The following is a 25,680-nucleotide window of genomic DNA, read 5'->3' on the forward strand; positions in this document are numbered from 1 at the left end:
AAAGAAAATGGCAATAAATAATGCAGTGTAACCATATATTTGCCCTTAGAGGGTGTAATGCATTACACATTTTCAAGGTTAGCAATCTTATAGCAATGATATTACAAACAAAGTCATTAAAACACAAGCTGTTCCCAGCTGTAAAGCAAAAGTTCCAGCCATGAGCGAACTTAAAAGGATACTGAATGGTGGGAGGGGTTATTATTTTGGAGTCCTCACTAACCCCGTGTGGGGGCCCAGAGATTACCTTGACAGAAAGAGTGTGTTGTGCTGAATGTTTTGGTGGGAGTCCCATTGTCCTAGGCCCATCACGGGCTGAGTTATGAGCAAAACTGTTTTGTTTTTTTAAAGTAATGCTCTGCAAAGCATCATGGGGCGAGTTTCGTGACTGCAGTGAATATTGTAGTATTAGCTCTACCGCTGTGCCGGGAGAGCCACTTTCGCTTTGAGGATTTCTGTTTTACACAAAGCATTTACAATCTACAAGTGTTAAACGGGAAAGCCACAAGAAATGACTGATTAAGTAACTGTGAACAATGTGACCAGTGCTCCAATACCGCCAATCGAGATCACGGTGTTGCACCTGTTTGAGCTGTGAGTGCCATGGCCGCCATGTAGCATGAAGGGGAGAGACAAAAGAAAAAATTGTTCACCCACACTGAAAAATATCGGCAATCGTGCAATAATCCATGTAACAGGGGCAATCTGCAAGGCGTGACAAAAACAGTCTCAAGGCGGGACAAACGTAAAGCATTTACCAATGACATCAAGCAATTTTTGAAAAACAAACCTCGGAACGAATGAATGAGATGGGCATGGTTGAAAGCCCACAATACTTACAACAGGTCAAAGTGCTTGAGCGCTCGACCTAAGAATAAAAGTGGCCCCCATTAGTGAATTTGAAAGCTAAAAAAGTGGCCAATATTTTCAAATTTGGGCAGTTCTGTACTTGTAAAGACAAGTTATACAAATGTTCTGCGAGGTATGAAAAACCCCAGGGATTTGAGCTGGCTGCATGCAATTTTGTTTTAATATTAGGGACATCACCAGTAAAATCTTGCTCAGCAGTCCATAAAGCAGGTCAACTACAGTCAAAGCACCGACACACACACTGATCTATGAGGCCAGTCCGTCAAACACTGCCTCGCGTCCCCATAAGCTAGTCCGATGCTGGTGTCAGCACTTGCTCTAAACATTCACGTGACCGCACTGCCTGCACAGGTACTTTCCCAGCCCTTTTAGGCTGGATGCCTCAGTTTTCTTTTCTCGTATAAATAGAGCTGATAGATTACCGAAAAGTAGGTTCTGTCCTTACAGAGGGCTGGAAAATATTATGGGGGGAAAAGAAGAGAAATAACTCCCCAAAGTCATAGTGAGGAAGCACACTCCCAGTTTCAAACACTATTTCTGAAAAACTATCCCTACACCTTCTGGCAGGTCGTAATATTGACCATGTTAAAGGAATGGCCTCAGTTATCTCTATTCCGAAGAAAATGACTTAACATTTTTTAGTAATCCTCACCCCCTCTAGTAATGGCATGCTTCATAATTTGGTCCACCATAGCTCCTAAAGGCTGAGGGTCAACCGACTTGTGGGAGCACTTAAGAAGATCCTACACGGGGTCTAAAGATAAAAATACCTTAGTGTTCCCCAGGGTGTCCCTTTATTAAGAGTGACAGTAGGTATGATTAAAACTAGGAACAATAAGGGGTACTCTAGGTTTTTATGGTCCTGTGACCCTATAGTTCATGTGTCTACATGTTTCAGCCCTTCTGAAGGCCATAAAGGTCCCGGGCTTTTATCAGGACATACATTTTGTTGCCCCAGTTGGTGATCAAACAGTTATGTTGAAAACATTAAAGCATGCAAGGCACATTGAAAATTGCATGCAAGGCATGGAACCTTCACTAGACTGCCAGGAAAAAATGAAGCACACTTGTGGTCCAGTTTTGGGTTACCACCTCGGTTCTCTGGGGGAGTAAGGGTGTGCCCTGTAGTCACACATTCTTCGAGGGGACAGCGCAAAGTATTGCACCTAGATATTCTTCTCACCCCAGGCTCGCGCCACCATTAGCAGTTTTCTTTTCCCCAACTTTGCTTATTACTGAACTTCTTGTAGGCAAGGAACCCTACTTTTTGGAATATTACCTTGGAACTCACCCCTTGAGAGAGACTCTGGCTGCCAATGGTTAACTCTTGACTGGATCAATGCATCAATATTAGGCCTCAAAAATTCCTTGACTTGCTGTGCACCTGTACACCGAATATCAGTACCTCATACTACTGTTTCAAATGTGCTCCGTAACATGTGTTAAAGCTCTTTTAGGGCCCCACGGGACAGACAGGTGCCACTGGGCACCTTCTGTACTGGTTGAGCTTGTTTGCCCCTTGGTGTCTGTCTTACAATGGCTTGCAAACTGTGCGAAGTACAAACCTTTTTGCACTTAACTTTCAGTGTAATGAGAGGGAGAAGGAATAGGCTTCTCAGGCAGGACTGTGGGAGGCAACCTCGCTCTCTCCTATGATTGCAACAGAGACAAGAGACAGGCAAAGGCTCAATATAAGTGCACACCACCAGTGATTACCTAGATATAGGACGAGAGGTCAATTTGATTGTCTACTGGACCAACAAGTCTGTATCAGCATAGGTTAGGGCTAGCAGCAACAGTTCCTTCTGCTTACATTCAACCACAGTTCTCAGTTTGCAATGAAACAGTACAATGTTACTTGCTTATTGATGCTGGTGAGTCCCAGGAACGCCAGTGCAATAAGCGTCTTCACACTCGTGAGTTTCGGAGCTGGGGTGGGAGATCACAGACAATTATCAAGCCCTGCGTTCAGGATCACAGGCACTAAGCAATGCACTTAGCAGGCCTGGCAGATGCAGCCTTCACGCTAATACCGGTGGGCATTTGTTTACAGCAGCTGTGGCCCATGGGGCTAGTGCAGGCAAATGCTTGTCTTCGCAGTTGTGTCCTTGAAGGCTGATGCAGGTGGATGCTCATCTTTGGCAGTTGTGGCCTTAGCGGCTGATGCCAGCAGTCACTTGTCTTTGGCAGTTGTAGGCCTGGAGACGATGAAAGCAGACGTTCATCTTCAGCAGTTGCAGCCCTAGAGTGATGCAGCAGCTCCTCTCCGGCAGGCACCTCAGCTGATGGCAGCAGTACTAGGCCCTTAGGATTGATGGCTAAAAAGCCAGGCTACAAAGTGATAACCTGAATTTTTTATGCAGCACACGGTGGGAGCCATAACTGGAGACTGGGGTTTGTTGTGAACTTCGGGTACACCCCTCTCGGGAGTCACCTACTTCAGGGTACCCCAGACCCTGAAACATTTTGGAGCTTCTTTGCCTGGACAGTCTTTCCTACTGTAGGGCCAATTACTCTCTTTCCCTCCCGGAGTACATACACAGGCTTCTAGGCTCTTAAGTAGACTCACAATTTCTCCAGCAAGTTGAAGACTTCTGATGACGTCCCATCACCTTAGGGATACTGGCTGTCATGCAGACACTGGTCCCTGGCTACAGCAGTTCTCAGTATACTCTTGGGAACACTCTCTTCCTTGGTAATGAAGAAACTGGAAATTGAACAGAGGTGGGCTGGTTTGGATCCAACTTTAATGCACATTTTCAGACAGAGAATATGGATCCACTGTCTCAGGCTTGAGAGCAGGCTTAATGTGGTTCGCTTTCAAATGTCATTTCCAGGCTGCTCTCCAGTCACAGCCTTTTTGTAAATTTGATGGTACTCACAGCAAGTACCAAAGGAGTCAGTTCCAAGCAGAAGTATGCGAAACATGGCAACAGTGAAGTGTGAGTTCTCTGCACCTGGCTGCTATCACTTTCCAGAAACAGCAATCAAAAACCGACAAAAGGGCAGTACCCATCGAGATACTTGCTCATCTCGCACAACAGAAACTGCAGTCCCACTCTCATCCTACCATCTATCAAATGCAGTGCACCGGAAGAACTAATAAGGAGTCTTTTACTCTTTTGCAACATGGCCCTCATGGAGTCTCTAAAGGTTTCAATTTCTCTATCCTCCTCACTTAAGTGTGTGGATCTCTATCCACCAGTCACAAGAATAGGGGCAGTTTCTCCATCAGGGCTTTGGGGCTCTGCCCCTCTGACAATCCTGCACGTGTACCTCAAAAAATATCAAATAGATTGATTTAATTAGAGATATGATCTTATCTCTCAACAAATTGATGTATTTAACTCTGTCTGTCAAAGGCTTGATGCCCCACCTCGCTCTGAAGCTGGAAATGGAAGCCAGGCAGTAAATAAACCTTATGGAAGGGGATGCATGATGCAGGGCTTTTCTAAAGCCCTTTTTTGTAATTGTAGTCTATGGCTGTATTTACTGTAGGCCAGTGACCCTGTCAGCATCATGGTTTCAGTCGCTGGAGTCTGCATCCCTGCATGAGGCCGGAAGTCCGTCATTCACAGGCATAGATCCCACCTTTTGCCACTCTTCACACAGTAGGACTGAATGCAAGCATGTGTGATTTGGAGCCTTGTCCTCGGTAATAGTGTGTGTTATAACATGAAACCTGAGCTATGTATATTGTGCTGAGACTCCTGGTCACGCTAAGCTCTACCACTGTTACACCCTAAGCCCGGACTGCAGGCTGCTGGCCCCTTTCAAAGTGGAGCTGCTGTATTTGTTTCCCTACTAAATTGATCCAAAAGACAAGCAGGGTTTTAGTACCCTTGCAAAGTTGATCCAAATGTCTGAATCAGACGCAAAGGGGAAAATATGTGCTTATAGTAAAGACAGTTACATGATGTATGGTGTTGAAACTGGCCCTATCTTCATACCCTTAACATTATTGCCAAGAACATGGTTTGATTCACAAACAATGAATGTTAGAAACGTTCAGGTAATGACTCCTAGCGATTTAGTTCCTCTTTTATTTCATGTGTTTTACTTAACTTGCTTTCCCCAAAAGGGTTAGATATTTCATCAAATTGTGTTTCTGTATTTTTTTGTTCATCTTATTACACTTGTACAGTGCATATTGTGAGTAGTGCCAGGTGTTTAGTGGGGGCTTCGATTGAGAGATCTGGCACTGGGGCAGTAGGGAAGGAAAAGTGCCTGTCAGCGGGTTGGCCTCACTCCAGAGGACACAGAACAATGGTCATGTATTCCAGTTGAAAATAAATTTGTGTGTAATGGGGGTGCACAGATGTCAAAATATTTACAAGGTAACAGTAAAAGAAAATAAAGTGCTTAAATGTGAGTGAGTGCAGTGTATGTCTGGGGAGGTATAGAGAGAGAGATTCAAGGAAGGGCATTCGATGAGAATAAAAAAAAGGGTGCTGAAGAGGAAAGGGATGACGTTGATGTGCAGATGGACGAGATGTGCAGAAAAAAGGGCATACATATCCAACATAAATTGTGTATAACTGAAGGCCAATGCTCCTTCCACAGGCCTCAATAATATTTAGTTCACAGTTTCACAATTTTCAGAATCGAAACATTTTCAATGGTAATAATTTATAACAAATTATTGTTGTTACTCACTTATCTTAAACAGCTACCGGCCATTGACAAAGCCAATAGCACTAGCAGGTTTTAGATGTATGTTGTTTTGTTATATATCTGGACGCAATAACATCTTAGAGAGAAAACAAAATACAAGTCAGGTGGCACACTATGGGATTTACAGAAAATTATTTTACATGTTCCTTTTTAGAGAGGCCACATTTTTTTCATCCCACTTAAAGATCTGTCTGTGCATATTTTTACATGGCTGATTTCAACCACAGCTGTGGGTGCTTCCCAAGCCTGATTATAGAATTTTCTTCTAAAGTAAATGTCACTGGGTAAGCACACACTATAAAGAGCCTGAAGTTTTTGCACTGGGCAATGTGCACATTATAGTAACTGTTGAACACATGAATGCACTAAGATATGAGGCAGTTTTTAAGGTGTCTAATATTTGAAAACTATACGTCCCCACTGCTTTATTAACCTTGCTTTCTCATTAAATTATTGTGGTTTAAAATGCACCATTTGCCAATATATTTTCCACTTTTCTCTCAAGAGGAGGGCCCTCCATGAGCCCCCATTTATCTAATAAGCTTGAATGCTTCGCTCGCTACATAAAAGTCATGTTCACCTTTTACACCCCACCAATTTAAAATGTCACCAGCCTCCACTATACAGGAATGCCAGCCACATACTTTTAACCGTTGAGGAAGTTATTCTTCCTGTTTGTCTTGTACCATGCTAAACCACAAGCATCCAAAATGTATCCCACTGGCCCCAGTACCCAGATTCATACAAAACAAAGCTTTACTACCAAACATTTACTACACAAGCACTGTGCATCCAAACATACTTAACATACAAATGGCATATCAGTGTAAGGTTCTGAATTTCACATAACCGCAGAACTTTACATAAGAAAGCTTAGTATCTTTGCTCTAACTGACACACAGTAAAAGGTCTGGTCACACTACAAGTTTACAAAACATGGTATGCTGCCACCGCTGCTTTAATTGATGTACCCACATCAACAACAGTATCTATTGCCTAACCTGAGGGTATGCTTAGTGCCCTCCTCAAGGTCGCAGGATAGGATGGTGCTTCACATTTTCACGAACAGGCCTATGTCTCTGCACAAAGACTAGGTTAGTGTGACCCCCAAAGCCAATTTAAAAGACAAGATACCAGTTTCACCTACATTCAGGCACTTAGGGTAGGGGTAGGTGCCCATTCACTATGCAGAGGACATCCCAATCCAACAATCTGGGGCCCTCAAGGCGCTATGAGGTTGATTACCAGACCTCTCAAGTTTGGAAAAATCTTAGAACTAATTAGCATATTTGATGATATCACAGGAGGTGCTGTCGCACAACCTTTGACATCAACAACATGAGGGTTGACACAAGTGAAACCATAAAACTAAATAAAGCTAAACTGAAATAAGATAACACCAAAACCTCACTAAAGAAGACTCGTGGCTCATAAAAGTGGCGGAGCAGCTGGCCTAGGTCTAAATCAGCTACTACCATCAATTAAAGGGATCTGTATGAGTGCTCCCTGTGGTAGTATGACCTCTTCAGCACTAAATATCTGTTCATCACACAGCAGATCTCTGAATTATATCACATTTATTGAACAAGTGCTTGCCCTTCCAGTCAGGTGTGACATTTACATTTCTGTAAGAGCTCAACTCGACAACCAGATGAGTAAATCTCACTTGCAATGAATCATCCTTGAGACTGCTGGATTAAATCTGATGTGGGCTGGTGTGGAATCTGTATTACTGAGGGTTCTGCAGCTGTACTGTTTAAATGTGTACCCGAGCTTGCAAGTTTCTTTCCGCAGTTACAGACCCCATCCTCCTGGCTGGCTACAGCTGTTTTTCCTTTGCTTGGTCTTCCTTTCTTGGCAAGCTACTTGTGTCCCTTTTCTAATGTACCGTGGTTAAGGCAAAATAGGCCAGGAAAGGTGTAGTAGAACAAACCGTATCCCTTCCTCCCTGGATGCCCTCCTTGGTACGCTCATGTTTCTAATCTAAAATTTGATCAACACCTTGGCCCGTGTCTCACATACCTAGATGGGCTGCTCCTGTGTCAGCACTAAGACACATATTATGTCCAAACCATCCCAATCTAACTCCCTTCTCCTCTCAACAAGCCCAATCTATTTTCCTATTTCCCTCCACAATGCACCCTCTTTTGTTGTGCTGTGTAGACAACATATAACATACAATGGTTGATTATTGAATGCTCATTCATATGCTGCTCATGGGTAACTTCCCTTTCTGATAGGTCTGTGCCATGGGTGGACTTCCCACTGAGTATAAAATAGCTGGCTGGATAATTACCCAGTCCAAAAGGCTTCTCACAGTTAGTCTGGGTGGACTGCTGTGGCATATAACATGGCGAGCCTTATAAAGGCTGCTAGTCTCTTGATTCACTGTGGGCCTTCAGATCATATACATGGTATGGCTGGTTATCAAATTCCAATCAGGCTGAGTTGTCCCCTGTCTCTCAAGAGTGTAATTTCCAGAACATACACCAAGGCTAACTGACAAATGGCCATTGTTACATGCGGCAAATCTGCCAACCATATCTGGACTAAAGAGGACATAATAGAGTTCATGGAAGAGTGCACCTTCCAAGGGAAGCAACCTCCACCGCTGGACATCTTCATCTACGCCTCTATGCATGTGCGGCCACACGCTAGTTGCAATATAGTTTGAGTAGTCTCTGCCATACATGCAGAACAGGAAAACACTTTCACAAAAGCCACACAGCACTCACACACTTCTATGGATTCATACACTAGCACTGAATGCTTAGTCAGCCTCTATCACGCATTCTTACTTTGATACATACTGTGGTGCTGCAATACAACACAAAAAGATCAAAATTATGGTGCTCACACACGGCACTGAAATACTACCCAGGTTGGTCACATGACTGATTCCTATCCATAGCACTTCCATGGCATGGCTTGCTATTTCTCTGTGTTAGAAATGAGGTCTTTGGTTGGCAGTCAGGTTAACCCCTGCCAAGCAAGGACCCTCACTCTAGTCAGGGTAAAATAGAATCACCCTCAGCTAACCCCTGCTTACCCCCTTGGTAGCTTGGCATGAGCAGTAGGCTTAACTTCAGAGTGCTAGGTGTAAAGTATTTGTACCAATACACACAGTAACTTAATGAAAACACTACAAAATAACACAACACAGGTTTAGAAAAATAGGAAATATTTATCTAAACAAAACAAGACCAAAACGACAAAAATCCACAATACAAAAGTCAAGTTATCAATTAAAAAGAGTCTTCATGTAGTTTTAAACACACACTAACACTGTTAGCGTGAAAATGTACCCTGGGTGCGTCAAAAATAACCCTGCACGGGCGAGTATGCATCAAAAATGGTTTGCGATGCGTCGATTTCACTCACGAGTGAGACCTTGCGTCGTTTCTCCTTTCGTCGGGTCGGGCGTGTCATTTATTCTCTACGCAGGAGAGCGATGTGTCAATCCAGTCAGTACTCTCAGGTCCAGGCAGGCCTTGCGTTGTTTTTACATGCCCAGAGGTGTTTGCGTCAGAAATCCAGCCGCACGATGATCCAAAAACCACGCAGTGCGGATTGCGATCTCACCAGCCTCCTGTCAGCGATGCTGCACGTCATTTTCCCCAGCTCCGTGCATTGATCTTCCGGTCACGTTGCAGATGAGCATCGATTTTCAGCCGCTAAGCCGGCGGCGCATCGCTTTTTAAACCTCAGATCAGAGTTGCTTTGATCTTTTCCCCGCACGGTGTTCTGTGCGTGGATTTCTTCCTCTTAGGCTGCCAGCTTCTCCTTTCAGGGTCCTAGGAACTGGATGGGCACCACTTGGCAGGGTAGGAGTCTCTCCAGAGACTCCAGGTGGTGGCAGAGAGAAGTCTTTGCTGTCCCTGAGACTTCAAACAACAGGAGGCAAGCTCTAAATAAAGCCCTTGGAGATTTACACAAGATGCAAGGCACTCAAAGTCCAGTCTTTGCCCTCTTACTCTGGCAGAAGCATCAATTGCAGGATAGCTCCACAAAGCACAGTCACAGGCAGGACAGCTCTTCTTCCTCAGCTCTTCTCCAGGCAGAGGTTCCTCTTGGTTTCCAGAAGTGCTCTAAAGTGTGTGGTTTTGGGTGCGCTTCTTGTACCCATTTTCTCCTTTGAAGTAGGCCTACTTCAAAGCAAAGTCTCTCTTGATTGTGAAATCCTACCTTGGCCAGGCCCCAGACACTCACCAGGGGGTTGGAGACTGCATTGTGTGAGGGCAGGCACAGCCCTTTCAGGTGTGAGTGACCACTCCGCCCCTCCCTCCTAGCACAGATGGCTCATCAGGAAATGCACACTACACCCCAGCTCCACTTGTGTCACTGTCTAGTATGAGGTGCAACCAGCCCAACTGTCAAGCTGACTCAGACAGGGAATCCACAAACAGGCAGAGTCACAGAAATGGTATAAGCAAGAAAATGCTCACTTTCTAAAAGTGGCATTTTCAAACAAACAATCTTAAAATCAACTTTACTAAAAGATGTATTTTTAAATTGTGAACTGAGAGACCCCAAACTCCACATGTCCATCCGCTCCCAAAGGGAATCTACACTTTAAACAGATTTAAAGGTAGCCCCCATGTTAACCTATGAGAGGGACAGGCCTTGCAACATTGAAAAACAAATTTAGCAATATTTTTTAGGACATATAAAACAAATTACTATGGGGGTCATTACAACATTGGCGGTAAAAGCCGCTTACCGCCGTGCAGAAGACCGCCAACACACCGCTGCGGCCGCGGAATTCTGCCACGGTCATTATGACCCACAGCTCGGAATCCGTCAAAATTTAGACACCCACACAAGTCTGCCACACCAAAGGTCAGTGATAAACTGGTGAAAACAAAACCTCCACTGTCACGCCAACAGGAATACGCCCACACTATCACGACCCACGAATCCACGTGGCGGTCTTTCAACCGCGGTATTCCATTGGCGGTACACACTGCTGAGCTCAAAATACACACCCATTTACAATACACTACCACATTGGACAATTCGAAATACACACACCTGATACACATACACACACCACTCCCACACACTCACACCACTATAAAACACCCACCCACATCACCCACAAACCCCTACTACCACAAATTCCGAAAGAAGGCCAGAGAGAGACACCACAATCTACAAACAAGCATCCACAGGCACTCTACACCATCACCCACATAACATCCAAGCACCTCACACAACACACCACTAAATATCACCCCACACATCACAACACAAACCAACCCACACATCACCCACACCACCCCATGGCACAGCAAAGACACCCCAGGTTTTCTGAGGAGGAGCCCAGGGTCATGGTGGAGGAAATCATCCGGGTAGAGCCACAGCTATTCGGAGCACAGGTGCAGCACACCTCCATAGCTTGGAAGATGGAGCTATGGCGAAGAATAGTGGACAGAGTCAACGCAGTGGGACAGCACCCAAGAAATAGGGATGACATCAGGAAGAGGTGGAACGACCTATGGGGGAAGGTGCGTCCCGTGGTCTCAAGACACCACCTTGCAGTTCAGAGGACTGGGGGCGGACCCCCGCCTCCTCCCCCACAACTAACAACATGGGAGGAGCAAGTCTTGGCTATTCTGCATCCTGAGGGCCTAGCAGGAGTAGCTGGATGAATGGACTCTGGTAAGTCAAATCTTTAATACTATATCCCCCACCCTACCTGCATGCCATCACATACCCCCACCCTCGCCCTCACCCCCACCACTCCAACTCCTCACAAATGTCCCAATATCACAAACCACCCATCCCAACACCAAGCCCTGCATGCAACAACAAAGCATGGACACCCATCACCAAAGCATGGCCACTGCACATACCCTTACACTCCCCTAAACCATCATCACACAAGGTCCCACAAAGGAATGCAAGCACTGGGGTACACGGTCACCCACCCATTGCACACCATGGCATACACAGATGCAATAATCATGCTTTTACACCCCTGCAGGACCCCGACCCAACATCACCGGACAGGAGGGTCCAGACATGTCCACACCACCAACAGAAAAGGCCCACAGTGATGACAGCAGCTCTGTCCAACTGGATCTAGACGACCAGCCCAGCCCATCTGGGACCTCGGTACAGTCGGTTCCCCTGACACAGTCACAGGCCACCACAGAGCTTCCCCCCTCTGGAAACACCAGCACAGCACCCACCCAGCGGGCCCATACCTCTGTACCCAGGACACGTCAATCAGCAGTGTGTCCACCACTACAGGGAACCCAGGCTAACCCACCACCCCAACAACAGCAGGGACCTGGGGGCAGTGGCAGTGGGCACTCGGTTCAGGGGACAGAGGCCCAGGGAAACAGGGGAACTGGGAGGGCTGCTGTGCGACAGGAAGAGGACAGGCCCAGAGAACCCACTCTCCACGAGGCCCTCCCCAACATCATGGGAGCCTACCATCATTCCCAGGAGATGATGGCAACGGTACTGGCCAAGTTTCAGGAGACCCAGCAGCTGCAGGAGGAACAGTATTTGGGCTTCAGGGAGGAACTCAAATCCATCAATTCCACCCTGGGCACCATCGTAGGGGTGCTGAAGGAAGTCCTCCACACCAGGAGGGACACTGTGGCACAACAAGGGGCCCCTGACACTAGCCTGGACGATGAACTGCCCACCACCTCCGCTGACGCTAGTGGACAGGAGGCACCGCCACAGGACCACCACACCAGCACCCCACCCCCTGCAGATGGAGAACCACCCCAAAAACGGTCCCTGAGATCCAGGACAAAGACAGAGAACGATGCCAAGACCCCCGCCAAGAAATGAGACCACCCTGATTGTCATCCTTTTGTCCCACCTTGTCACCCTGTCCATCCTCAAATTGCCCCAGCTCCACTTCCTATGCCCCTTTGGACAATGCACCTGTGAGACTAATAGACTGGACTCTGCCATGGACATTCCTCCACCATCATCCCTCACCATTTTACAACCCCCTCCAATATTGAACACTTAAATAAACACCCTTAAAGCACAAAACAATCTGGAGTCTGTCTGTGATTTCGAATTAGTGTATTAGCAATTACAGTGACAAAATGCTCTTTCAAATGTAATGTCAACATACCAATGTCACACAGCTATAGTCCATGAGGAAACAAAGCAGATGTCACACAGTGGGACCCACATCTGTGAAATCGTAAGGGAAAGTGAAAACTCAGTGACCATACACTGGGGGAAAAGGACAGACAGTAGAGAGGTAGTAGTGTTAAAGTACATGTAGCAGGCAGGTTTGTCTTCTTACCTGTGTCTCACTGGAAGTATTGCAGGATCACAGAGTTCCTGTTGTCGATGTCCTCTTCTTCTGCTTCCTCGTCTTCACTGTCCACAGGCTCCACAGCTGCCACAACACCTCCATCTGGACCATCCTCCTGCAGGAAAGGCACCTGTCGCCGCAAAGCCAAGTTGTGAAGCATACAGCAGGCCACGATGATCTGGCACACCTTCTTTGGAGAGTAGAATAGGGAACCACCTGTCATATGTAGGCACCGGAACCTGGCCTTCAGGAGGCCAAAGGTCCTCTCTATAATCCTCCTAGTTCGCCCATGGGCCTCATTGTAGCGTTTCTCTACCCTTGTCCTGGGATTCCTCACTGTGGTCAGTAGCCATGACAGGTTGGGGTAACCTAAGTCACCTGCAAATGGCAAGAGACAACTGTTATACACACACTAACCTGTAGGGATATCCCCAGACCCAGACAACCATTCCCACTGACTTGCTTTCAGGTGCTCACCTAATAGCCACACATATGGGATGCTGCTATTCCACAGGATGTAAGCGTCATGCACTGAGCCAGGAAATTTGGCATTAACATGGGAGATGTACTGGTCTGCCAAACACACCATCTGCACATTCATCGAATGTTAACTCTTCCGGTTTCTGTACACCTGTTCACTCCTGCGGGGGGGACCAAGGCCACATGTGTCCCATCAATGGCACCTATGATGTTGGGGATATGTCCCAGGGCATAGAAATCACCTTCACTGTAGGCAAATCCTCCACCTGAGGGGAAACGATTTAGCTACGCATGTGTTTCAGCAGGGCAGACAACACTCTGGACAACACGTTGGAAAACATAGGCTGGGACATCCCTGATGCTATGGCCACTGTTGTTTGAAATGACCCACTTGCAAGGAAATGGAGTACTGACAGCACCTGCACTTGAGGAGGGATTCCTGTGGGATGGCAGATAGCTGACATAAGGTCTGGCTCCAACTGGGCACACAGTTCCAGGATTGTGGCACGATCAAGCCTGTAGGTGATGATCACATGTCTTTCCTCCATTGTCGACAGGTCCACCAGTGGTCTGTACACCGGAGGATGCCACCATCTCCTCACATGCCCCAGTGGACGGTGCCTATGGAGGAGAACAGCGAGCACAGAGTCAACCAACTCTGAGGTACGTAAACACAGCTTACTCAGAAAACTATTCATAAACCGAAATTTGCCTGTATGAGTGTTGAGCCAAGGCCTAGGTATGTGTGACACAGTTAAAAATAAAGCCATGTGGGCCCCTGAAATGGCGGCTCCCTGACCTGTAAAGTGGGACAATGGGATATGAGGTAACTGTGCTGGCGTTGTACACTGTCGCAGTAGGCGGTCGAAGACCGTGGCGCAATCCTGCATTGGTTAACATTGGACCCTATGGGTCCCAGGAGCCAATGATGATGTACGCCGGCGGTGACGGTACGCACTGCCGCCGATGTAACCGCCATTTTCTATCTGTTCAATCACTCGATACCTGATCTTCGTCAGGAGAGGACCTACACTGCAAGTGTGCTGCTGTGACCTCAGTATGGAAGAGACAATGGCTTGTGCGTCTGGAAGAGACAATGGCTCGTGCGTCTGGGGAAAGGGCCCCTGCCTTCAGCACAGAGGAGTTGGAGAAACGCGTGGATGGGGTCCTCCCCCAGTACACGCTACTCTACGGTCCTCCAGTCAAACAGGTAAGTACACGGGGAGAATGCTGTATGGGCAATGCTTGTGTGGAGTGGTGTGGATGAAAGATGGGGGGGGGAGAATGAGGCGTGCACGAAACGACGGTGAGTGCATGTGCCACATGGCAAGGGTAGGGATGCGGGCCAAAGACTGTGACGGTGCAGTTGGTAATAACTTCTCTTTTTTCCCTGTACAATTCCTGTACGTCAGCGCCCACCAGAAGAAGGATATTTGGTGTGCCGTGGCCAAGGACGTCCGGACCCTGGGGGTCTACCACAGACGGAGCACCCACTGCCGGAAAAGATGGGAGGACATTCGCCGCTGGAGCAAGAAGACGGCGGAGGCCCAGCTGGGGATGGCCTCCCAACGTGGGAGGGGTGCCCGTCGCACCATGACCCCCTGATGTTCAGGATCCTGGCGGTGGCGTACCCGGAGTTGGATGGGTGCTTGAGGGTATCACAGCAGCAACAAGCGGGTGAGTACACTGTCATTCAGCTGATTCAGTGCCCATTGTAGGTGTCTGGATGGGGAGGTGGGCTGTGGGTTCCCCCAGGCCAGGGCGAGTTTGCTAGTTAAGTCACCTTTTTCAGGCAGACCCTGTGGTACCCCACCCCACCTGGGTACAGTGCCAACTACACCTAGTCAGGCTCCTGTGACATCCATGTGTGCAGAAATCGGCCATAGCCCTGTAAGCCATGTCCCAGGGATTGAATAGTGGACCCCAAGTGCGCGGCGTAGTGCAGGGGGCTTCTGTGTCTGTTGTGTCTGCCAACGGTAGCGGTATTGCATGCACTCAACATGTCTTTCTTCTGTCTCCCCCCCACCCCTTTTTGTGGTCTCCCTGTACTTGTGTGCATTAGCATCATCAGGCGGAGGAGCAGTGGCACCGGAGCAGGAGGGAGCTGCATCCCACATTGCCCTGGAGGGCGAGACTACGGACTCCGAATTCACCAGTGGGACGGAGGGCGAGGGGAGCTCCACGGCGGGGACAGGAGCTGACACCAGCGATACAGACTCCTCCTCTGATGAGAGCTCCCTTGCGGTGGCGGGCCAATCTGTGCCCCCCGCATCTACAGGTACAGCCGCCACCCCCCCACCACCACCACCGCCCTCCCAGCAGCCCCTCAACCTTTGTTCATGCCCGCTCACCCAGGACGGTGGGCATCACCTTCGCCCCAGGCACCTCAGCCCCTGCCCCTGTCACCCCTGCTGCCCTCAGTGAGGAGGCCATTGACCTCCTCAGGTCCCTCACTGTTGGGCAGTCTACCATTTTGAATGCCATCCAGGGTGTAGAGAGGCAGTTGCAACAAACCAATGCATTCCTGGAGGGCATTCATTCTGGTCAGGCAGCCCTTCAGCGATCTTTTCAGACTCTGGCCTCAGCACTGATGGCAGCCATTGTCCCTGTCTCTAGCCTCCCCCCTCCAACTTCCTCCACCAAGACTCACACCCCTGTACCTCAGCCTATCCCAAGCACACCATCAGACCAGCATGTACACACCTCAACACACAAAGGAAGCTCAGGAAAGCATAAGCACCACACATCCCACAGGCACTCACGCAAGCATCAGACACATACAGACATACCAACATCCACTGCCTCCACTGTGTCCCCCTCCTCCTCGTCTCCCTCATCCCTCCCTGTCTCGTCTCCACTCACACCTGCATGCACTACATCTTCAGCCACTACGTCCATCACCAGCACACCCACCACCACACCCCGCTCACGTGCAGTCACCACCCCCACTCACATTCACACATCCCCTGTGTCCTCTCCCAGTGTGTCTGTGAGGCCACCTCCCAAGGTACACAAACGCAGCCACACACCCACCCAACAGCCATCCACCTCACGACAGCCTCCAGCCCATGCACCTTCACCCAAAGTCAGCAAACGTACACCTCCTACGACCTCTACCTCTTCCTCCACTCCCAAACCCCCTCCATCTACCTGTCCAAGTGTTCCTAAGGAACTTTTCCTGTCCAACCTTGACCTCTTTCCCTCACCTCCTCCACCCCGTCAGTCTCCTAGGGCCCGACTCTCCAGGTCCCAACCTAGCACCTCAGCCACAACATCCGCGGGACCAGTGGTGCCAGTAGTCACCGGATTATGGAGTGCACCAGGCAGCAGGCAGTGTTGCAAGGAGCCACAGCACAGGCAGTCCCCCACCTGTCAAGCATCAAAAGTTGGCCAGTGCCCGGCGGGAGAGGGGGAAGACACCAGCCACCAAAGCCGCTCCCAGGGTTACAATTGGGATTGTGGAGTCAGCTGCGACACCTTCCAAGGTGGGGAAGGGGCACAAGAAAACCGGCAAGTCTGGGAAGATCAGCAAGGCAGAGAAGACCGCCATCAGCCCCGCTGCCCAGGAGGCGACCGCCAGCAGCCCCACTGCCCCAGACAGGACCACCAGCAGCAGCCCCGTTGCTCAGGAGGCGACCGCCAGCAGCCCCACTGCCCCAGACAGGACATCCAGCAGCAGCCCCGTTGCCCAGGAGGTGACCGCCAGCAGCCCCACTGCCACAGACAGGACCGCCAGCAGCTGAACCAGTGCCAAGGACACCGCCGCCACAAGCACCACTGCCAAGGACACCGCCGCCACAAGCACCGCTGCCAAGGACACCGACGCCACAAGCACCGCAGGCCCAGGAGCGCCAAGAGCTCTGACGCTACTGAGGCCGCCATGAGCAGGATGAAGCACTCTGGGCACAAAGCCCCCTCCAGAACCAGTGGAGACTGTTATCCACTACCTCTGTCCTTGGCAGGATGAAGCAATCTGGGCACAAAGCCCCCCCCAGAACCAGTGGAGACTGACATCCACTACCTCAGTCCTTGGCAGGATGAAGCACTCTGGGCACAAAGCCCCCTCCAGAACCAGTGGAGACTGTTATCCACTACCTCTGTCCTTGGCAGGACGAAGCACTCTGGACACAAAGCCCCCTCCAGAACCAGTGGAGATTGACATCCACTACCTCAGTCCTTGGCAGGATGAAGCACTCTTGGCACAAAGCCCCCTCCAGAACCAGTGGAGACTGTTATCCACTACCTCAGTCCTTGGCAGGATGAAGCACAATGGGCACAAAGCCCCCTCCAGAACCAGTGGAGATTGACATCCACTACCTCAGTCCTTGGCAGGATGAAGCACTCTGGGCACAAGGACCCCTCCAGAACCAGTGGAGATTGACATCCACTTGAGAGGCTGTGGCTTTGCGCTCCCCAGGATATAGCAGTGGGCAACCCATCCACTCAAGAGACTTGAGAGACTGTGGCTTTGCACTCCCCAGGATATGGCAGTGGACAAACCACCCACTGTAGAGACTTGAGAGACTGTGGCTTTGCACTCCCCATGGATTTGGCGTTGTGCACTCCACCGGCTGAGGTGCCCACCCTTTCCCTTCCCCCTGAGGTGCCTGTTTTATTTCTATCTGATGCCCCTGCAGTGTTCTCTCTGTCGTGTTCAGGTATCTTGTGTGGGCCTCGCCCATGCCTTTTGGGCCCAGTGATCCACGGACTATGATGGTGGACTCCCTTGGACTTGTGTTCTTGGTGTATTTAATTGTATATAGTATAAATGTATATATATGCAAATATTTTGGATGTATGTAATTGAATATATCACAATAATTCGACTCATTTACTTTTGTCCTTGCATTCTTCCAGTGGGGTTTGGGGGGGCGTAACTGTGATGTATCATGATGTATTAGCATGTGTGTTGTAGTGGGTGAGGGTGGGGGTGGGGGTGTTGCATGTGTGTGTCACTGTTTTTTCCCTCCCCTGTGTCGTAGGTGCAGTACTCACCGTGGTCTTCGCCGCCGGTGTTCGTGCTCCTGGTAGAGGAGCAGGAAGATAAAGGCTGGAAAAATATGGCGCTCTGGTTCCATGGTGTCCTGGTTCCTCGTGGGGTGTGCAGAGGTGAGCGTTTTCCCTTCGAAGTCCTGTTTCCGCCGTGTTTTTGTTTGCGGTGAATCCGCCCCGGAAAAGGTGGCGGATTGGTGGGTTGTAATTCTGTGGGCGGTACATTGTCCTCCGCCTGTCTGTTGGCGGTGACCGCCGCTGTGTTTGTTTGTACCACCGTGGCGGTTGGAGTGTTAAAGTGGCTGTCTATGTTGGCAGTTTCCGCCACGGTCGTAATTCCATTTTTTTTACCGCCGGCCTGTTGGCGGTCTTACCGCCGCTTTAACACCGACCGCCAGGGTTGTAATGCCCACCTATATGTCCTAACTTAACCATACACTGCACCCTGCCCTTGGGGCTACCTAGGGCCAACCTTAGGGGTGCCTTACATTTAAGAAAATGGAAGGTTTAGGCCTGGCAAGTGGGTACACTTGCCAAGTCGTAGTTACAGTTTAACACTGCACACACAGACACTGCAGTGGCAGGTCTGAGACATGATTACAGAGCTACTTATGTGGGTGGCACAACCAGTGCTGCAGGCCCACTAGTCGCATTTGATTTACAGGCCCTGGGCACTCCAGTGCACTGTACTAGGGACTTACTAATAAATAAAATATGCCAATCATGGATAAAACAATTACATACACATTTTTTATAGGAGCACTTGCACTTTAGCACTGGTTAGCAGTGGTAATGTGCCCAGGGTGACAAAAACAGCAAAAACAGAGTCCAGCACACATCAACAACCTGGGAAACAGAGGCAAAAAGTTAAGGGAGACCACGCCAAGGATGAAAAGTCTAACACTGCAAAACATTTCAACAACTCATTGATGGTAAGAAGCACTGCACAAATAGAAATAAAACAAAATAAAACACATGGAGCCTGGGCTCTGGAGCAGAAGAGCAGTGGGGCACAATATTTGGGAAAGTTGTGACTACCAGCACGGTTCGCCAATTCTGGATTGCTTACGAATGCCACCTTCAAGTTTTTTCTTAAAATGTTGCCAAAACAGCTTTCATATTTTTTGTTAATTAAGACAACTATTTTGAAAGCCTAAGGCCGACCTTGAATTGCCTCAGGCTGGAAGGAGGGAGGGGTGTGAAGGAAGAGAAGAGACAGAGGCTAAACAAGAAACCAGCCTTCTGTCAAGGGGCCTGCAACATGAATGACATGTAAATGTGTGTAATTGGTTAATCAGCAAATCTAAAGGCTGTGGGACTCACTGTAGGCTTTAACTGATACAATCATTTCAAGCTTCATTGTGCCAATTACCAGTTCCCGAATGGTCATTTTACTGGAAAGCAATTTAAAAAAAAAAGTTAGCACTGGCTACAGACAGTGTATTACTAAAAATTATAATTTTGAAACTACTGTAAGCACTTAAACACGTAGCCTTTTTGCGTATTTTGTGGCACCCTATCTTATGCGGTGTGAAGCCTTTTTTAATCAGTGTGTATTTTCTATACACTGAGTTATTCACAGTGTTTTCTGACACTGGATGGGGCCTTATAGTAAAAGAAAAATGTAATTACTCCCTAGTGCACCAAACGGAATTCAAGCCAGCAACCCTTCAACACCAAGGTGCCTTAAGCCTTGCCTTAAAATGTGGGCCTTCCTGCCAGATCAATGCATTTCCCACAAATTAGTTCAACGTGCATGTATTTATTATTTAAATTGTGTGCATTTTATTTTACATGCTGTTTCCTGGAGATGAACAACCAACAAAATAGTTACAGAATATTTAGCTTTTAAAGCGGTGTCTCTGGCCCCGCCCACATACTCAATGGACCTGCCCCGACTGTACTCGGGATCATGAGTTGCAATATGAACGGCGTGTACACTGCCAGAGCAGGGGCCCTGCAAATCAAACCTGAGGTGCTTTCAGAGCTAGTTGTGCCGTCATTAGCGGGCAGTCAACCACTGCCACGTCTTAGTTTGAAAAATACACCACTTTCGCAGTGCTTAATTTGTAAATAAAGAGGTGCTGGTGCCCAAAGCCATCCTCTTAAACACGCGGCTGCTGCAATTAAATGTGTGAACACGGAATACTGAGGCAGCGTAATCCTGAAGCCATCGCGGGCCTCTTCAATCCATATAAAGCTACTTCCTGCCCAATCAGCTCACCCTTGAAGCTTTCTACTTTCTTCCTTTGTGACGCTTTTGAGTTTTTCCTGTCCTCCGTCTTTCCTATATCTGTCTTTTACTCGCAGCAAATGCTTGAGACAGAAGACTAAGCCCCGGCCCTCAAGAATAAGTGCAGGTGCTCAGCACCGGAAACCACAAATTAAGCACTGCATTTCGGCATTCCTAACTTATTTATTTTTGTAGATTTCGTAGCACACCTGATCTAGAAAGTTCAGTGGGCTGCGGTAGTTAAAGTAGGGCACCTAGGATCAGTCATTTGCTAGGCACCTGCAACAGCCCCACAGACCTTCCGGACCCACCATATTACAAGAACATCTTCCAACGTCACCTCTTGGTCTGCTTGTCAGACACCTCACGACACACACATTCCAGGCACGCAGAAATAACATCGAAAACCGCAGCATGTTAATGACTGCGAACACCCTACCGAGGAGTTGTGGCATTCTATGCGCTGCAACCGAGACGGCTCGCTGTCCGGGGCTGGAAGCAGACAGAGGCGCCGCGGATCTCGGACAACCAAGGTCTTGGGCTCCTCGCCCAAAGGAGGAAGTGTGAGCCTCAGCCGCCAGAGGCCGGCAACGTGTTCTTGCTTTGACTGTTCATGGCACACGAAAAATAGGGAAGGAGACAGCGACGGCTTGCTCAGCAGAGAAATGACATACAGGGCCATCTGGAGGGCCGCGGGTATGTGCACAGGACAACACAGTGCCGGGCTGCATTTAAATATCCTCGTTTGGAGGGGTCAGTGACGGGTGTGACCCCGTGAGTGGGCGGGCATGAGAGGAGATGACAAAAAACGGTGCACCGCACCCACCGCGTGGAACGGTCAAATTAAATGCCCGATTTACACCACTCTGTAAATGCAAATCACTGTACTAGACAACAGCCCGAAGCAGCCCCCTTAATGACCCATCAGCTGCCAACCAGCGATGTAGAAAAAAACAATAATAGAGGCCCACGCGAGGTCCAAAAGAGCCGCGCTGCTGGGCAGCAAAGAAACAGACAGTTTATGGAAGCTAGGAGAAATGAAAATACAGAGGTAAAAAAACATCAGAGGCACTAATGAAAGATGGAAGTAGAAAAGAGAAGCAAATCATGAAAACTAAAAGCAATAAACAAATAAAGAGTGGGAAGATGAAGTTGTGATGAAAGGGTAAGAGAAATTATAGGGAAAGGAAAAATGAAAATAAGGTTGAAGATAATCAAGGGATCTAAAAAAAGACAAATCAAGAAATGAATAATAGACGGAGAAATGTGCAGTGGTAGAACGAAGGCAGGAGAGAAAAGGAGCGAGAGACGTGCAGACAGAAATAAAAAAAACAAAATTGGACATGTGAGAAGAAGTGGCTTCAAAATAATGGAAGGGTACATAAAATGCCTGCCACTGACGCGGAGCGCAGGACAGAAAAGTCCAGAGAAGGCTGATAAACTCCAAAACAGACAGTAAAGGTAGAGACGAACAAATTCTGCACTCAAAAACACCGAGGACATCTGCAGCAAGCAAAAGGCAACAGTGTCGATGGATCACCCTCAGGACAGGTGGAGGGTGAGTGAAGGTGGGATCGGAAGGGTCTGCACTGAGAGAATATCATGCGATTGACAGATACTATTGATTTGGCTCATGTCAGATTTGCCAAAGTCTATAGGTCTGACTTTAATGAGCAACGATATGCAAAACAGGCATGTGCACCAGTTATTTCCATGCGTTATCACTTAAAGTTTGACCTAATGTCTTTACCAATGCTTGTGGTTTGAAACTCCAAAGAACAAACTGGAAAATTGACCTACTGATTCCTCTTTTCCTACAAAGAGATACCCTCTGGCAGCAGTCGTATGCCACAGAGACTTCCTCTGACACACTTTTAATTATTTCACCTATATGATGTTGGGCGAAGAGTCGGAGTAGGGACGGGAAAATGTTATAGAGAGAACCATAGTCAAAGGTGATAACTGATGCATGCTTTCCATCTAAAGAGGTGCTACTGTGCTGTTTTCCAACACCCATTAGCAGTGAACTTCACTTAAAGATAAAGACTTCCTGAACGCATCACTGGTTTTCCAAGAATAAAGTTAAAAATAATTAAAGACAAAGGGATAATGCAAGGGCAAAGAAACGGGTAATTATAGCAATGAGAGAAAAAAGAAAGTTAAAGAGGCAAAAAAGACAAAAAATAACAAAAAAGAAAGTGAACATAAAAATGATGAGAGGAAAAAATGAGAAGGGACGGATGAAGAAAAGGAAGGTAGGCAAGACCAATGAGTTTTGAAGAAAATTATGAACGAGAGAAAATCGGATGGGGGAGTGAAAAAAAGTTCTAGGTGATAAAGATTTAAAGAAAATAAAGAAGAAAAGAGAAAGTAACAAGCACTTGTAAAGCCAACAGGTTTCTCCATTTAAAACCTAGTGGCTGTACAGCACAAATCGAAGGATAAAAAAGGCGCAACAATGCAACTTCATCATTTGTAAGCTTATGCATGCTTCATGAAGAGTGTGGGTGATGTGAGCGCCATTTTTTTATTTACCAATCCAAAATCGATTGGTAAATAAAAATAAATATGACAAAGAAGTAGCGTGAAAACACTTTTATTTATAAAGAAGTAGGACTGGCAGTAATTTGCTACTTGGCACTCCATAAAAAATGCATTTTAAATTAAAAACAGGACTGCGGGGTATTAGCGTGGGCAACAGAGAAGCAGCTTTGGGAAACACGTGGAGGAGGAAGGGGAAAGAAGCACACAAGGAGTGGCAAAGTTGTCGGGTCAGTGGAGATATACAGGAGGACGTGAACAACTCAGAGGAGAAGCACATGGACAAGAGAAGCATCGACCAGGGGTGGAAACCTGGAGAGTGGGGAAAAAGCACACGAGGGAGACAGCTGGAAAACGCATGCACTCTCATAGACTCCTTAAACAAAAATTAAAATACATTTCCTTAAAATGAGCAGTGGATGAACAAAAAAGTATAGAGGATATGCTCCCAGGGACAGGAAAACAGGAGATGGACAAGGCAAGCCATTGTCTAAGATGAAAATGAGCAACAGTAATGCCAACCAATGTTAAGCAGTGGTTTAAGTTCATGATAAGCTGGAACTAGTACTTTTCCAACCAAACAGTTTGCACTGTCACGTAAATCAATCTTAAACTGGAGAAAATAAGTAAATAGAAGAGTAGAACAAATGGCAATTAAGAAAACAAGGAAATAAAGTAAAAATGATACATAAAGAAGGAAAGAAAAAAAACGTAGTGAAAAAACAAAAAAAAGAAGAGATGGAAAAAGGATTCAATAAAAGGAAGACTAAATACCGTATGAAAGAAAAATAATTAAGGATAAAGTGAGAAAGACAGAAAAATGCAAATAAACCTACTGAAAGAGTCAATTAGGGATAGAAGGCAGGAGAGAAGGGAAAATAACACTTAAGTGATGAGGAAAGAAGACACAAAAATACAGTGATGAATCCCTGAAGGAAGAAAAGCAATTGAAGCAAAAGGGAAGAGAGTAAAAGAAAGAACATTGCAAGATAAAGACAGTGGGCTTTACTTAGAGTTTGGAGTACAAGATATTCTGTCATAAATGTGGCGGATAGCCCATCCGCCGAATTAAAGGTACATTATATCCCTAGGCATTTGCAATACAGCAGTCAGGATGCTGATAGAGTACATCAGTCCACCAAATTCTAAATAAGTCCTTAAGTGTGTGACAAGATATAACATTTACAATGAAGGACGTCCAAAAGGCAAACATGGGTTCAGGCCCCATGAGATACCTGTGAGGGTGTGTTTAGTTCTTCTTAGCCGGATGGGGGGATGAGCGGGATCGAGGACGGATTAAACAAATCCTCATTTACAAATGTCTTGATGAGCTCAGGCCAAACTAATACCGAAGCGATGAGAGCTGTACGGGACTTCCGATGGATGAGGTGATTTGTAAAAGAATCCAGCAGTGTTTATCCCTGCCCTGTAGGCTCTCGGCTCACGTTCCCCGGGCACCTGTCACGTGCGAGGGAGGGACGTGGAGAGTGGAGGGGCGGGTGCAACATTCCAGGTGCATGCAAGGGCAATCGCTGGCAGGAGAAGGAAGTGTTAAAGGGAATGGACTGAGCCTAGGGGAGCCCGGGTAAAGGCAGCGCAGGGTACGCTTGGCCGGCGGTATGAAGAGAGGGTACACAGGTAGGGGAGTATGGATGTGTGTGGGTCATGGTAGGTAGTAAGAAGTATCAAGAGTGATTGGGGAGGTAGTGAAGAAATTAATGTGGGAAGTAGTAAGTAAGGGCGTGGGCAGGAGGTGAGGGTAAGAAGGTGGGAGAGATGAAAGCATGGCCAGGTGGGTAGGAAGTGGGGGCATAAAAGAATGGGTTTGGTAAATAATGACCTGGTAGTAGGGGGGGGTATAAAGAAAACGTCAAAACAAGTAATGATGTGTGGGAATAAAGTTGTAGAGGTAGGAGTAGAAAATCAAGCAAGGGAGTGGGCCGAAGGTGCGGGGCACAAATGGAACTTTTGAAAGTGGGCGGTATATACGGAGGGTAAGAGAGTAATGGTATAGGTAAAAGGTGCAATATATAAAATCAGGGTTGAGGAAGGCAACAGTGTGGGTAGAAGATATGCCTATGAAAATAAGGATGGGAAAGTAAGGACAGGAAGTGATGGGTATGAACATGGGAGTGTTAAAAGGTGCAAGGAATTAAGACAAGGGTGGGAAAGTAATGAGAAGTAAGGTGTTTGAAGGCAGTGGTTGGAAAGGAGAGGCATGACAGCATGGGTGGTAAAATAGGGTGGGGCTAGAAGTGTGAGGCATAAAGTCAGAGGTGACCAAAGATAAGGTGAAGATAGGGAGAAAGAGGTATAAAGGCAGAAGTGAGAAAAGTAAGGGCATTGGTACAACCAAGGGATATAAATGCAAAAGTGGGAAAGTAAGGGTGAGAGAAGATATGATGGTGCAAGAAGGCAGGGATGGGAAGTTAATATGTATGTAGTCAGGGTCGAGAAAAGTAAGTGTGTGGGCAGGCGGTGAGGAAGTGCATGGGCAGTGCCACATCAGCAACACGCAGTGTGAGGTGTAAAGATTCTAGGAACGAGCTTGGGTAGGTAGTGAGACGGTATACAGGCACTGGGGAGCGGGGTACGG

At 47.6% G+C, this 25,680-nt stretch overlaps 1 protein-coding gene across 2 annotated transcripts in view; it reads right to left on the minus strand.

Moving 5' to 3' along the window:
• ZNF385A (zinc finger protein 385A) overlaps positions 1–25,680 on the minus strand; it is a 413,082-nt gene that overhangs the window by 266,331 nt on the left and 121,071 nt on the right. The window contains exon 1 of one of the 2 annotated variants that reach the window (XM_069231019.1): positions 20,983–21,242. The exons of the other annotated variant lie outside the window; for it this stretch is intronic. Within the exon in view, the coding sequence (XP_069087120.1) occupies positions 20,983–20,998 (16 nt within the window). The 5' untranslated portion in view covers positions 20,999–21,242. Of the gene's footprint in view, positions 1–20,982; positions 21,243–25,680 lie in introns of those variants that run through there. 2 annotated transcript variants of the gene reach the window in all.

This window comes from Pleurodeles waltl, chromosome 4_2, assembly GCF_031143425.1.
Source record: "Pleurodeles waltl isolate 20211129_DDA chromosome 4_2, aPleWal1.hap1.20221129, whole genome shotgun sequence".
In the NCBI taxonomy this organism is placed as follows: domain Eukaryota; kingdom Metazoa; phylum Chordata; class Amphibia; order Caudata; family Salamandridae; genus Pleurodeles; species Pleurodeles waltl.